Consider the following 14,619-nt stretch of genomic DNA (forward strand, 5'->3'; position numbering starts at 1 on the left):
TTTCACTGAGCACAATGTCTTCAGGGTTCATCCATGTTGTAGCAGGTCAGAATTTCCTTCCTTTTTAAGGCTGAATAATATTCCATCATATGGATATGCCACATTTTGCTTATCCATCCATCTCTCAGTGGACACTTGGGTTGCTTCCACATTTTAGCTACTGTGAACGATGCTGCTATGAACATGAGTGTACAGATGTCTTATCGAGACCCTGATTTCAGCTTTGGGGGGTATATATCTGGAAGTGGAATCGCTGGATCATGCGATAATTCTGTTTTTAATCTTTTGAGGAAGTGACACTAGCTCCACCATTTTACATTCCCACCAGTAGTGCACAGGGTTCCATTTCTACATATCCTCACCAACATTTGTTATTTCCTGTTTGTTTGTTTGTTTGTTTTTACATAGTAGCTATTCTAATTGGTGTGAGGGGTACCTCATTGTAGTTTTTTTTTTTTTTTTTTTTTTTTTTTTGGGACGCGGGGCCCCCACATTTTTTTGGGGGGGGGGGGCACCTTTTTTTGTTTTTTTTTTTTTTTTTTTTTTTTTGCGGTACGCGGGCCTCTCACCGTTGGGGCCTCTCCCGTTGCGGAGCACAGGCTCTGGACGCGCAGGCTCAGCGGCCATGGCTCACGGGCCCAGCCGCTCCGCGGCATGTGGGATCTTCCTGGACCGGGGCACGAACCCGCGTCCCCTGCATCGGCAGGCGGACTCTCAACCACTGCGCCACCAGGGAAGCCCCTCATTGTAGTTTTGATTTACATTTTCCCTGATGATTAATGTTGTTGAGCATCTTTTCTTGTGTTTATTGTCTGTTTGCATATCTTCTTTGGAGACTTTCAAGTCCTTTTCCCATTTTTGAATCTGGTTGTTTTGTTGTTGTTGAGTTTAGAAGTTCTCTATAGGTTCTGGATATTAACCCCTTATCAGATACATGATTTGCAAATATTTCCGGGGTTTGCCTTTTCACTGTGTTCATCGTGTCTTTCAGTGCATGAAATTTAAAATTTTTCATGGAGCCCAGTTTGTCTATTTTTTATTTTGTTACCTGTGTCTTTGGTGTCACATCCAAGAAATCTTTGCCAAATGCCATGCTGAGAAGCTTTGCCCTATGTTTCTTCCAAGAGTTTTATAGTTTTAGCTTTTATGCATAGGTCTTTGATCCATTTTGAGTTAACTTTTATATTTGGTTTGTGGTAAGACTCAAATTCCATTCTTCTGCATGTGGGTGTCTAGTTTTCCCAGCACCATTTGTTGAAGAGACTGTCCTTTCCTCATTGAATGCTCTTGACACACTTGTTGAAAATAATTTGAGCATATATGTGAGGGTCTGTTACTGGGCTGTCTGTTCTAGTCTTTGGTCTATATGCCTATCTTTATGCCAGTACCTCACTGTCTTGACTTTTGTAGCTTTGTTGCAGTTTCTTTTAAATCCCTGATTAATTGTATCTTCTACCTCAGAGTCCATCATTCTAGAAATGTAGCTGGGTTATTGCACTTTCTGGTTTTGCCCACAGGTTAAATAAGAATAATCCTTGTACTGATTGCTAGTTGAGTTGGATCATTTCTGTATTCAACAAAACTTGTTCTTTCAGCCCACTTGTAACCTACTTTACAGTATATCCCCATTAGTGTAGCATTTCACTGCTTGGAAAAGCTAGCATTTGCAGTGTTTTCCTTTAACAATAACAGTGGACCCATCCTGGGTTCCTCAGGTGTCTTGCTGCATATACTGTATTTCAACAATCATTCACTCAATAGACATTAATTTAAATTAACTTTACACATAAGGAGTGTGAAAAAAAATTGAGAGTAGGAGTTAGTACTAATGGTGGGTGCACAAGTTCATGTCCACAGACTCCCTCAGATAGTGAAAGGGGTGGGGGTGGGTTTGGTAAAATCTTTTCATGGAATAGAGAAGATGTTTTGAATATCAGTACTGCATTTAATGCCTGGGTTTTTACTCACCACATGAATGGCCATGACGTGCTTGCTAGACAGCAGCAAGCACCAGGACTGCAGAGATGACTGGTGGGGGGGGTGGGCTCTGGGAGACGGCCATCAGGTTCGGGTCTGTGATGTGCTCTGGCTGTGCACAGTCCGGGACGTGGGCCTGGGGGGCAGCAGCGGCGGGAACCACAGGCAAGATCACGGTTGAACAGCCGTGAAGGAAGAAGAAAAGGCGGGTGCGTGCGAGGTCACAGGAGCAGGAAGGGGCCTGATACTGGGAGGCCAGAGGAGGATAGGGAGGGAGAGGGAGGAGATTAGACCGAGAGAGGCGAGCAGGAAGCTGAGTCCAAAGAACCTGATGTGCTCTGCTGGAGGATTTGTATTTTAGTCCTGGAGACAAAAAGACCCATTGCTATATTTAGTCAGCAGTACCAAATGGCAAGCATGGTAATGGGTGATCGGGTTGGGCAACTGAAAGCAGGGAGGCCAATGAGGAACTTGTTGGCTGAAGACCTAGTAGGAAAAAAAAAGGATGCACTTAACCTGAAGTTCTCATTTAATTGGTGCTATTCATTTTTTAGAGGCAGTTTACAGTTCCTTTGAGCAGTGAGAAGTGCATTTATTACTGAGGCCTTTCCTCAGATTCTGGCTATATCTTTCATTCACAAGCAACCAAAAATTTGGTGTAAATCGCCTTAATTGGAAAAAAAGAAAGTCTCGTACAGCTGCAAGTCCAGAATGAGGACTGGCCCTGCCTGGCTCAGCTCAGAGCTCACAGTGTCATTAGGGCGACCGCCTGCCTCCCAGCACCAGCTTGGTTTTGCGGCCACTGCTGGGGACTGGAGGGCGAATGACAACGAGCACGTTTCCAGCATCCTGCGCTCACACTGCAGAGGGTGTGTTCCCTGCATTCCCAGCAGAAATCTTGTGTGGAGGGCCCATTTTCAAGGGCTCATTTCTCATTGGTCACGTGCCTCTCTCTGAGCCAGTCTTCGTGGCCAGAGGGACTAAGGCCCACAGATGGGAGTGGCATTAGTCCCATTCAGACTCTTGGTGGTTTGGTTTTTCAGGACTCTTGTTAATGGGAAGCTGTGGGAGGCGGGTGCCCCGCAGCGAACAGCAGTCGTTGATTCCAGCTGCATTTCACAATGCCCTGGTCTTTTCCTTCCTCCAGTTCTCAGTTTCCTTTTTGATAGAAGACGGCAAGACAAAGTCAATCAAAACTCTAGCCTTATGTTACCTCACAGTAGTGTCTAGAAAAGCGCCTGACAGTAGATTCTCGGCCTGAAAAGTCCTTTAGCCACATCTTCTTTTGGTGCTTAATAATTGTGCTCTGTCTTTAAGATTATGACTTTGAAGAATCATACTTGATTTGCTGAGTTTACCTAGTAAATATTTGACACATGCATAATATTATATGTTTATGTCTAAGTGGACTTTTAATTAGTATAGCACAGAAAATATAGCAAGTAAAATAGAAATATCTTGAGCTTTTTTACACTGTGTTCTTTTAAGGTCTAATTATTAGTTCAATGCTAATGGTTAATGAATAAGTCATAACGCATTCACACAGTACATGAAGGCAGAAAAAAATAGAATAAGGGAGCTCTCAAATACAGTAAGTGGCAAGAGCAGGATGCATAAAAATATATCTAGTATACTAGTGTTGGTATAGCTTTTGCTATAGACTTGATGGTGTTTCTTAATGGATTCAGCCTAAAATTGCAAGGCAAATAGCACATATAAGCAAAATTTGTAATGTGGTAAAGTCATTCTAACAGCTAACATTGTTTGAATCACAAATAATGTCAAGTTGCTTTATGCATTTTCATTATGTCAAAAGTTAAAACAAGAAGCAAAATCTCCATTCCCGCACAAATTTGCACTGGATATGTTGTCCAAGGTCAAACTGCAGTTCTAGCAGCATTTTTCACACCTTGACACAGTGCAAAGGAAATGTCTGCATCTCAGAATCTGTTTAACTTCAGTGAGAAGCTCCCACCTAACTTTCACTTGGGAGTGATTGATCTGCAATATGATGACATGCTAAAAGGCACGTATCGGTCTTCCCTGGTGGCGCAGTGGTTGAGAGTCCCCCTGCCGATGCAGGGGACACGGGTTCGTACCCCGGTCCGGGAAGATCCCACATGCCGCAGAGCGGCTGGGCCCGTGAGCCGTGGCCACGGAGCCTGCGTGTCCGGAGCCTGTGCTCTGCAGCGGGAGAGGCCACAACAGGGAGAGGCCCGCGTACCACAAAAAAAAAAAAAAAAAAAAAAAATGTACGTATCAAGGGAAGAAGCTAACAGAATTTTATAAATTCCTTCTAAGCAATTAATCTGTTCCGTTGAACCCATGCCTGTGGATTAATATCAGTAAAGACATTTTCAAAGATGAAATACGTAAAATCTTAAAAATCAGCATTAACAGGGTAGTTAGGTAAGAACCAAAAAAGACATCTAGATTGGAAAGGAAGAACGAAAACTATCTCTATTGACATACTGACGTGGTGTTGTGTATAGAAAATCCTAAGGAACGAAATTAAGAAAATTCCATTTACAATAGTATGAAAAAGAATAAAATATGTAGGAATAAATTTAACAAAAGAAGTGTAAGACTTGCACACTAAAAATTATAAAACATCATTGACAGAAATCAAAGAGATCTAATAAATGGAAAGACATCCCATGTTCATGATCAGAAGACTTAATATTGTTAACATAGCAGTGCTCCCCAAACTGATCTGCAGATTCAAGGCAATCCCTATCAGAATCCCAGCTACCTTTGTTGCAGAAATTGGCAACTGATCCTAAAATTCATACGGAATGCAAGGGACCCAGAATAGCCAAAAGAATTTGAAAAAAGAAGAACAAAGTTGGAGGACTAACACTTCCCAGTTTTAAAACTTATTGCAAGGCTCCTGTAAGCAAGATGGTTTGATCCTGGCATACATATGGCTGGCCGTATGTAATGGAACTGAGAATTCAGAAATAAACCTTTGTAGTTTCCAGCAAGACCATTCAATGGGGGAAAGAATGGTCTTCAACAAAAGGTGCTGGGACAACAGGATAACCACGTGTAAAAGGATGAAGTTGGACTCCTGTCTCATACCACATACAAATATTAACTCACAATGGATTATAGACCTAAATATAAGAGCTAAAAGTATAAAACGTAGGAGAAGACATAAGAGTAAATCTTCATGACTTGTGTTAGGCAGTGGTTTCTTAGATACCAAAGCATAAGCAGCCAAAGAAGATATCAATGTATTAACTTCCTCACAGTGAAAAGCTTTTATACCTCAAAGGGTATCATCAAGAAAGTGAAAAGACAACCCATAGAATTAGATAAAATAGGGACTTCCCTGGTGGTCTAGTGGTAAAAAATCCGCCTTCCATTGCAGGGGACTCGGGTTCGATCCCTGGTCAGGGAACTCAGATCCCACATGCCGTGAGGCAACTAAGCCTGCGCGCATCTAGAGAGCCCGCCTGCCGCACACTACAGAGCGTGCCACAGCTAGAGAGAGAAAACCCCCACGCCACAACTAGAAAGAAGCCCACGCCGTGACAAAAGATCCTGCATGCCTCAGCGGAGATCCCGTGTACCACAACTAAGACCCGACGCAGCCAAAATAATAATAATAATAATAAAGAAAATAAATAAAATGAACATTAAAAAAACGAATTAGATAAAATAGTTGTAAATCATTTATATCTGATAAGGGATATGTATTCAGAATAGATGATTTAAAAATGGGCAAAAGATTTGAATAGACATTTGTCCAAAGAAGATATGCAAATGGCCAATAAGCACCTTAAAAGATGCTTAACTTCATTGGTCATTAGGGAAAATGATGAGATACCACTTCATCCTCACTAGGATGGCTAAAATAAAAAGCACAGACAATAACAAATGTTGGTGAGGATGTAGAGAAATTAGAATCCTCATATACTTCTGGTGTGATTGTAAAATGGTATAGCTGCTTTGAAGAATAGTCTGGCAGCTCTTCAAAAGGTTGAATATAGAGTTACCACGTGACCCAGCAATTCCACTCCTAGGTATATCCCCAACAAGATTGAAAATATGTGTGCATACAAAAACTCGTATATGAACATTCACAGCAGTATTATTCACAATAACCGAAAGGTGAGAACAATCCAGATATCTGTCAGTGGATGAATGGATAAACAAAGTGTGGTACATCCATGCAGTGAAATACTATTTAGTCATAAAAGGGAATGAAGTACTGATACATGCCACAACACGGATGAGCCTTTAAAACGTTACACCAAACAAAAGAAGCCAGGCAGGAAAGGATATGGATTGTATAATTCTATTTATATGAAATGTCTAGCATAGGAAAATCTATAGAGACAACAGATTAGTAGTTACCAGTGACTTGGGAGAGAGAGGAATGGGAAGTAACCGCTAGTGGGTACAGGGCTTCTTTTTGGGGTGATGAAAAATGTTTCAAAATAAGGTAATGGCGGGACTTCCCTGGTGGCGCAGTGGTTAAGAATCCGCCTGCCAATGCAGGGGACACGGGTTCGATCTCTAGTCTGGGAAGATCCCACATGCCGCGGAGCAACTAGGCCTGTGCGCCACAACTACTGAGCCTGCGCTCTAGAGCCCGTGAGCCACGACTACTGAGCCCGCGAGCCACAACTACTGAGGCCCACATGCCTAGAGCCCGAACTCTGAAACAAGAGAAGCCACCGCAATGAGAAGCCCACGCACCGCAATGAAGAGTAGCCCCCGCTCGCCACAACTAGAGAAAGCCTGCGTGGGCAACAAAGACCCAACGCAGCCAAAAATAAATAAATAAATAAATTTAAAGGAAAATAAGATAATGGTTTTGTTGCATAACCCTGTGAATTATACTAAAAACCACTGAATTGTATATTTAAAAAGCAAATTTTATGGTATGTGACAGACAAAGCGAGTGCCAGACACGTGTTCTAGGTGAAGAGCTACAGGAACTCTTCTCATTTCTCGATTCTTGACTTACGAGTATTCCATTAAAAAAAACAAACAAAAAACTTTCGACTGTTAAAGGAGTATGACCTAGTTACAAGAAAAGTTATAGATTCCTGTTCCTGCTCACCAAGAGACAAGCTCCTTGGTGGCCTCTTAGTACATTTCTCTCAGACATTTTAATGCCCATTAATAGGTGTGCATGTGTATTTTAACCAAAAATGAGATCATACTGTTGTATAAACTACTTCTCTTATATGTATTGTGAGTAGCTTCCCATGTCAGCAAATACACTTCATAATCTCTTTAATGGCTGTAATATCTAATTGCCTGGATGAATTATAACTTATTAACCAAGTCCTCTTTATTTGACATTTAGGTTTTTTCTACATGTTTGCAGTTATTGACAGCTATATGATCAACATCACTATAGCTAAATCTATGCACACTTTGGTGATTTTTTTTCCTTAGGCTAAATTCCCGGAAGTAGAATTATTGATCAAAAATACATATGCATGTTTAAGATATTTGATACGTATTGTCAAACTGCCCTCAAGAAGGACTGTGTGTCCATGTGAATTTTGAAAGTCCCTTCTGCCTGTATAATAAAACTTTATTTGGACCTTTGAATGTGTTATTAACCCTGCTGAGCTTTAATATAGCTGCAGTAGTGGACTTCCACTAGTGGACCACCAGTGGACTTACCTGGTGGTCCAGTGGGTAGGACTCCATGCTCCCAACGTGGGGGGCCCGGGTTCAATCCCTCGTTAGGGAACTAGGTCCTGCATGCCACAACTAAGAGATCTCGCATGCTGTAACTAAGACCTGGTACAGCCAAAATAAATAAATATTAAAAACATATATATATATATATATATATATATATAGCTTCAGTAGAGAAACATGTTTATAATGCTGAGTAAAGAGAAAGCCAGTCTCAGCAACTCAAACAGAAAGGAGTCCTGTTTTCAGTAATTACACAGAACTTTTCTACCTTCTTTGTTTTATACGCTGTGAATAGAGGAAAATTATAACATTTTCCTCTGTCTTCAGAAGCTTCAAATCTACATTGTTATGGTTCTGTTTCTGCTCCTGTGAAAGGACAAGCTCTATCTCCAGAAGATATCACTGATAAGGAACGTCAGGTTTCAGGTGTTGTCCAGCCAAACACATTAGATAAATGGAAATATACTGAGAGTTCTTACTTGGCCATCAAGCACATTTTCCCTTGGCAAATGGAATTGACACCACTCAGCCAGCAAATATGTTTTTCGGGTTCACAAGATCTGCAAACATGCCCAAGAAATAAAGTAAAAAGTGTGTTAATCATGATGAGGATAGAGGGGAGGGGTCCTCCCACTCTTATCTGGTGGCATGAAAGTAATTTTATGTATTTGATCACAGTAAAGATTGGCTACACAGTTGATGGTGTATGATTTGATCCAAGAGATCTTTTGAATTTATTATTATTGTGCTTTTCCTTTCTTCCATCTCATTCATTAATTCATATCTATTTCCTGAGGGCCCACTGTAGGCCAAATATTCTTCTAAGGAGTTTTCTTAATTTTGCCTTTGTTTTTCATTCTAATCTTTTTTCCCCCTCTTGTCTGTCCACTGGTTTTAATGATAATTTACCAAATGAAGGGCAAAATGAAGTGGCAAAGCAATTAAAAATACTCAAGTCCCAGTTTAGGGAGGTAAAGTAAACCTACATCTTGGAATATTGTATAACCAAAGAATTTGTAGTAACATGGGGGTAATGTTTACAATATAAGTTAAGTACAAAATTGTACAAATAGTGTGAATCCAATCATGTGTGTTTTTGTTTTTTGTTTTTGCGGTACGCGGGCCTCTCACTGTTGTGGCCTCTCCTGTTGCAGAGCACAGGCTCCGGACGAGAAGGCCCGGTGGCCATGGCTCACGGGCCCAGCCGCTCCGCGGCGTGTGGGATCTTCCCGGACCAGGGTACGAACCCATGTCCCCTGCATCGACAGGCGGACTCCCAACCACTGCGCCACCAGGGAAGCCCCAATCATGTGTTTTTTTAAAGCATGTGAAAAAGACCAAATGAAGCAGACCAAATTGTTATAATTTTCGCTGGGTGGTAGGATTGTGGATGATTTGCTTTCTTCCTGCTTTTCCAGTTTTCCTTAGTTTTTATAACAGGCATATATAATCAAGGGGAAAACAAGCTTAAAATACATAAAATATTTTATATCTGTTGTTTTTTAGACTGCAAGATATAGGAATGAACCATTCACCTGTTAAATGTTAAAATCTGCTAGTAAGGGACTTACTTCCCTGGCGGTCCAGTGGTTAGGACTTTGCCCTTCAACTGCACGGGGCACGGGTTCAATTCCTGGTCTGGGAGCTAGGATCCTGTATGCCGTGTGGCGCGGCGGGGAAGAAAAGAAAATCTGCTGGTAACATGAGCAGTCATTATTGACGAGTGGGAAGTACAGAAAAGAGGACATTTAATTGTGTGTATAGTTTAGAATTTATACTGAAATTTAAATGATAACACTTGAATTTACATGTGAATGAGTTTATTAGCATGTTCTATAAATATAAATGGGTCAGATTTATTGAGATCATAAATCCTAAATAATAATTACTTCAGTAACAGATATCGAAATAATGGATTAGGACTTCCCTGGTGGCGCAGTGGTTGAGAGTCCGCCTGTCGATGCAGGGGACACAGGTTCGTGTCCCGGTCCGGGAAGATCCCACATGCCGCGGAGCGGCTGGGCCCGTGAGCCATGGCCTCTGAACCTGCGCGTCTGGAGCCTGTGCTCCGCAACGGGAGAGGCCACGACAGTGAGAGGCCCGCGTACCGCAAAAAAACAACAACAACAAAAAAAATGGATTATTCTGAAGTGCTCTGATTGACAGTGTCCTATGGTCTCTTAATTTATTAGTGTGTACCGATTTGTGAATGAAAATAATTTGGTAGGGGAATATATGTGTAAGTATGTGGGAAATAATAGTGTTTGAACCTTGTTATTCAGCGTTGATCATTGAAACTCGTCCATTCTTATTTTAGGAGAATGACATCTTCCTGGGCTGGGAAAAAGGAGCTTATAAGAAATGGGGAAAGAGTAAGAAAAAGTGCTCAGATCTAACTTTAGAAGAAATGAAAAAACAGGCTGCTGTCCAGTGTCTTCGATCTGCTTCTGATGAAGTAAGTTTACATTTGATTTCTAATACTTAAGGGAGAAAAAAAGGCGGTGTGTCTTAAAAGTTTACTGATAATACATCTTAACCAAAAAAACCTTAGAAAAGTAAAGTACTCATTATCTCACCACCGTTACGTAAACATTGCCATGTTTTCCTTTATAGTATTTTTCTATATATATTGAGTTTTATATAATATATTCTTTTTTATGTACTATTGTAATTGGAGAATACATAAAATTTTATATATATTTCTCCCCATTTAACATGTATTTCATTTTGTTATTATTGATACATTATCTTTATTCTTTTTAGTGGCTAAGTTACGTTTCATCAAATAATATTCCAGTAGCCGCCTAATATATTCTTTATTACTGGATATTTAGATTGCTCTTGGTTTTTTGTTATGCTTTCCAGAATATTTTCATGCGTGGCTTTTTCCATGGTATATATGTATATATTTTGGATACATTGCTAGAAGTGGGAAAACAGTTCTAACATTAAGAACACTATGTTTGCTTGATTCATTATTTTTTGTTTGTTTTTAAGGAAAATAGTATAAGATTGTTTTAGTGACCTTTTAACGTTTCATGTAAAATATTTCTTATGTCCTTCAGCATCCTGAACTAACGCCATAGTTTTAGAGCATAATCGCTATTTAACTTAATACTCTGATTCTTTGTTGCTCACTATAAGATAAAATCTCTGCGATCATAACTGCTTGGAAAATTATTTTGCTTTTACCATGCTATTTGAGATAGTGTGCTTTAAGCACCTTTACAGTTCAAAGTTAAATTGAGAAGATTCATACAAGGTGTGGTGGAGAGAAGCTTCCGACCTGCAGAAACTTCCTTCCTAAATTATCAAGCGGTCTGATGTTGGGGGTAACCAGCTTTGCTGCATTTGATAATCTGCAGAAGTTCTATTTTGTCTCCCACCTACCACACATGGCCGTGAAGGCTTGTTCAGTGCCTCCCAGCTGTGTGTTCTCATCCTGCTCAGAGTTGTCTGTGGGAGCCCGACTCCCTGGCCTGTGCCCATGGTACCTGGTGCCTACCCTCACATCCTAAATGCAGTTGTGCATTTCTGTCTTCCCTTCACGACTGTGCTCCTTGGACGCCAGGACTGTGAGTTCCCCATCTTTGCATCTCCTGGTGCCTAGCAGAGTGAGTGCCTGTTGTGTAGAAGGTACTGCATTTCTCTGGAATTAGTTGAACCTCAGTTTCCAAAGCGTCTTCCACTTTCATCCAGTCCTTCTTTTTCCCCTTCCCACTGTTTTCCTCTCCCTCACCTCTTGGATTTTTTTTTAACTTCTGATTTCTTGAAGCTGCTGCCTCATAGACTATGGGATAGGAATTTGGAAGTTATCACTCATGTGGTTATCTTAGGTACCTTTTTGTTACAAAGAGAAGGAACATAATTAACCTAGTTTAGGAGAAAATGGAAATATACATAAAGGTTACAGGAATATCTCACTGAAACCCAGTGCTGGAAATGCAGCAGCCTGGGGAGTGACCTGAACTGGGAACCAAATGATTGGCAGCCGAAGTCATTTTCTCTAATGACCCACAGTCTCTCATTTGCTTCTCTCTGTGCTTCTGGGTCATTCCCTCTCTACCTGAAGTCTGGCTTTCTCTGCTTCGGCAGACGCATGGTGAAAAAATGACCATTCTAGCCCCAGCCCAGCATGACTGCTGAAGTCTGGTACCCAGCCCCATTCAGTTGAGGGAGAATCTGATTTGCTAGGCTTGGGCCAGTTGTCCACCTGTGCTTTGATAAGCTGTGGCGAGGGGACAGAGTTGCCTGCAGGTCCATTCCTTCAACAGGGGCTGAGTGATGGGCAGTCCGCAGAGAAGAGGGGGTGGTTGGACAGTTACCCAAAAGGTGTTTTCTGTGTGACACTGAAGGGGGTAATAGATTGGTAAAGGATTTCAGAGCTTTTAAAGGAATTGAAAATGGAGATGGTTTTTAAAAGTGAGAGGTTAGTTCAGGTAAATTCTTTGAGCAAAATCCAAAAAAGCTACTGCTGAGTCATGGTAGGGAGGAAAATATTAGTAGGGAGTTTCAATCTGGGAAAGGATCTTATTTCTGCTTTGGACCAAAGTTGCTGAGAAATGACTCTAGCCTTCGACTCATGGTGAAGTGGACTGAAAAACAAGGACAGCTGAAATCAGCTGTGGGCAAAGGGGGAGCACAGGCACCTTGTTGTGTGCAGTGCAAGACCCTTCTCTTCTGACAGCTTTTTGAGTGTGTGTAATTCATCCTAGCTGAGCATGATGTGTGCCAACAAAGGACTGGTGTCAGGTAGAAACAGTGCAGGGGAGGAGAGTGGCTTGCGCAGATCTTTGATTCTTTAAGTTGTTGCTTTAGAAAATGCTTTCCTTTGCCTGGCTGTCAAAGGCGGGATTTTTGTTTTCAAACCCAATGAAGCATATTTGTCCTAACTCTTTCCTTCTCATTTTATTAAAAATTATTGCGTTCTTTTTCCTAATAAGGATTGTTTTTTTAATCTTACCAAATTAAAGCTGGCTGAGGAAGTGAATGTGCCTGTCGTACACCAGGAGCTCAGCCGAGTGCTTGGGGACAGAATGGAAAGGGAGTAGGAAGTCCTCAAGCCCCGGAGCCCTGTCCCGAGCCGCCTGCTGTGTGCACATCAGTGCACAGCCCCCTTAGGACAGCTCACCTGGCTCTTGGGGGCCAATGGAAAGAAGTTGAAAAGAACCCTCTCTAACTATGGCCTGTAACAATGGAAGGGATTCACTGTGGTCACTTATGAACTGTAGGCTGGCTTTTTTCCCCCTGGAATCTGCCTGGTGGCTTCAGTGAAAAGAAGAGAGCAACGAAGGCCCTATGTAGGAAATTATAATGCAGAGTTCTATTTTATCTTATATTTTTGCCACAGTGAATGTTTGCACGTGGGTGTGTTGTTCATTCCCTAAATACTGAGGATGGTAATGTTAATGATTCTGTGCTTTGCTTTCCCACCCAGTTCTAATGCCAACTTAGACCCCTTCTTCGTGCAGCTCTGTGTAGTCACTACTAACTGATCAGAGTCAAAAGCCACTAACCAGTTTACAGTCTAATTGCTTAAAATGTTAATGACATAATCACAAGACAGTAACATAGGTGATGCTATCACTCTATTAGGTAGGTAGGTAGAGGTGATGTTTTGAGTTACATGTGAGATGAATTCTTTTCTCATTACTTTCGTGTGTGCATGTGTGACTGTTACAGCTACAGTGTTAGCTGTTTCTGTAAAAGCATCCAGAGTTATCAGACTCTTCGCTCGCCATGGTTTAAATAGAATGGTAGACTTCTCTTGGTAGACTGCAGTTTTACATCCCTGTGGTGGGACGCTGTGCCTCCGCTTACTCCTTGCATCAAGTTGTACCCACATTTCAGCACGTCTCTGAACCCGCTCGGCCCAATATTTATCTGAGAAACGTCACCAAAACCATAAGGAAACTCAGTTATGTCCAAATTTAATTTTATACATTGACGGTAGTTTGGCAACACCCGTGAACATCTGTGAGCCATTGTTTATTCCTGTTGGGGACCATGACCTTTAATGGGCTTTGTTGTTTGTTAAGTCCCAGCTGAAACTGCCTTTGCTAATACTCTTGGTTTACACGTGCAAATAAAATGGAATTCTTTGGTACTCACTTTTTTATTTTTTCAGTATGCGGGCCTCTCACTGTTGTGGCCTCTCCCGTTGCGGAGGACAGGCTCTGGATGCGCAGGCTCAGCGGCCATGGCTCACGGGCCCAGCCGCTCCGCGGCATGTGGGATCTTCCCGGACCGGGGCACGAACCCGTGTCCCCTGCATCGGCAGGCGGACTCTCAACCACTGCGCCACCAGGGAAGCCCTGGTACTCATTTTTTGCTATAACATTTTGCATTTGATTTGAGTGTAGTTAGTAATGGGGTCTGTAAATAAGAATGGTGCTGTGACTCAGCGATAGGCCACTCAGACCTCCCCCAGGTGGGCATTTTATAGTTACGTGATGTTATTCTAAGCTGTTCTGTTTCTCTTACCAGTGGACATGGCACATGCCTGATGTGGTTACATATATCCACACCTCCCTTTCTCCCTTTTAAAAACATAAAAAGTGGAACTGTGCCGACTGTTGTTTTTTGAATCCTCAAGTTTACTTGGTTCTGTTCTCTTTCCCCAGAGTTGGAGCTTTTCATATTGTTTTGTTTTTGTTTTTAATAATTAGTTATATTTCTGTTTTATTTTTATTGAGCTACTTAAAACTGAATCAGGGCTAGTATTTCATCTCCCATTTTGGGAATGGTTAGGATATTAGAAGCTCAACAAGGCCCTGTTTGGGGAATAAAGTTAGGATGCAATGATAACTTTTTTCAATTAAGTTAGTCTTGAAGGTAACAGCACTGCAACTTACCCTGGGTAACTCACTTGCTCTGTGGTTATTCAGCGTCTTGTAGAGGATTTATGTCCTCAGTACACTGAAATCTTATTGCAACTGCTCATATTTTTACATTCAGCTAAGTTCACCAGTA

General features: G+C 41.5%; 1 protein-coding gene across 2 annotated transcripts in view; it reads left to right on the forward strand.

The window, feature by feature from the left end:
- The window catches only part of KIAA0232 (KIAA0232 ortholog), a 54,918-nt gene that overhangs the window by 11,176 nt on the left and 29,123 nt on the right, over positions 1 to 14,619 (forward strand). For both annotated transcript variants that reach the window (XM_024745216.1, XM_024745217.1), the window contains exon 2: positions 9,965 to 10,102. In XM_024745216.1, coding sequence (XP_024600984.1) covers positions 9,965 to 10,102 — 138 coding nt within the window. The remainder of the gene's footprint in view (positions 1 to 9,964; positions 10,103 to 14,619) is intronic.

This window comes from Neophocaena asiaeorientalis, unplaced genomic scaffold, assembly GCF_003031525.2.
Source record: "Neophocaena asiaeorientalis asiaeorientalis breed wild unplaced genomic scaffold, Neophocaena_asiaeorientalis_V1.1 scaffold65, whole genome shotgun sequence".
Taxonomy (NCBI): Eukaryota; Metazoa; Chordata; class Mammalia; order Artiodactyla; family Phocoenidae; genus Neophocaena; species Neophocaena asiaeorientalis.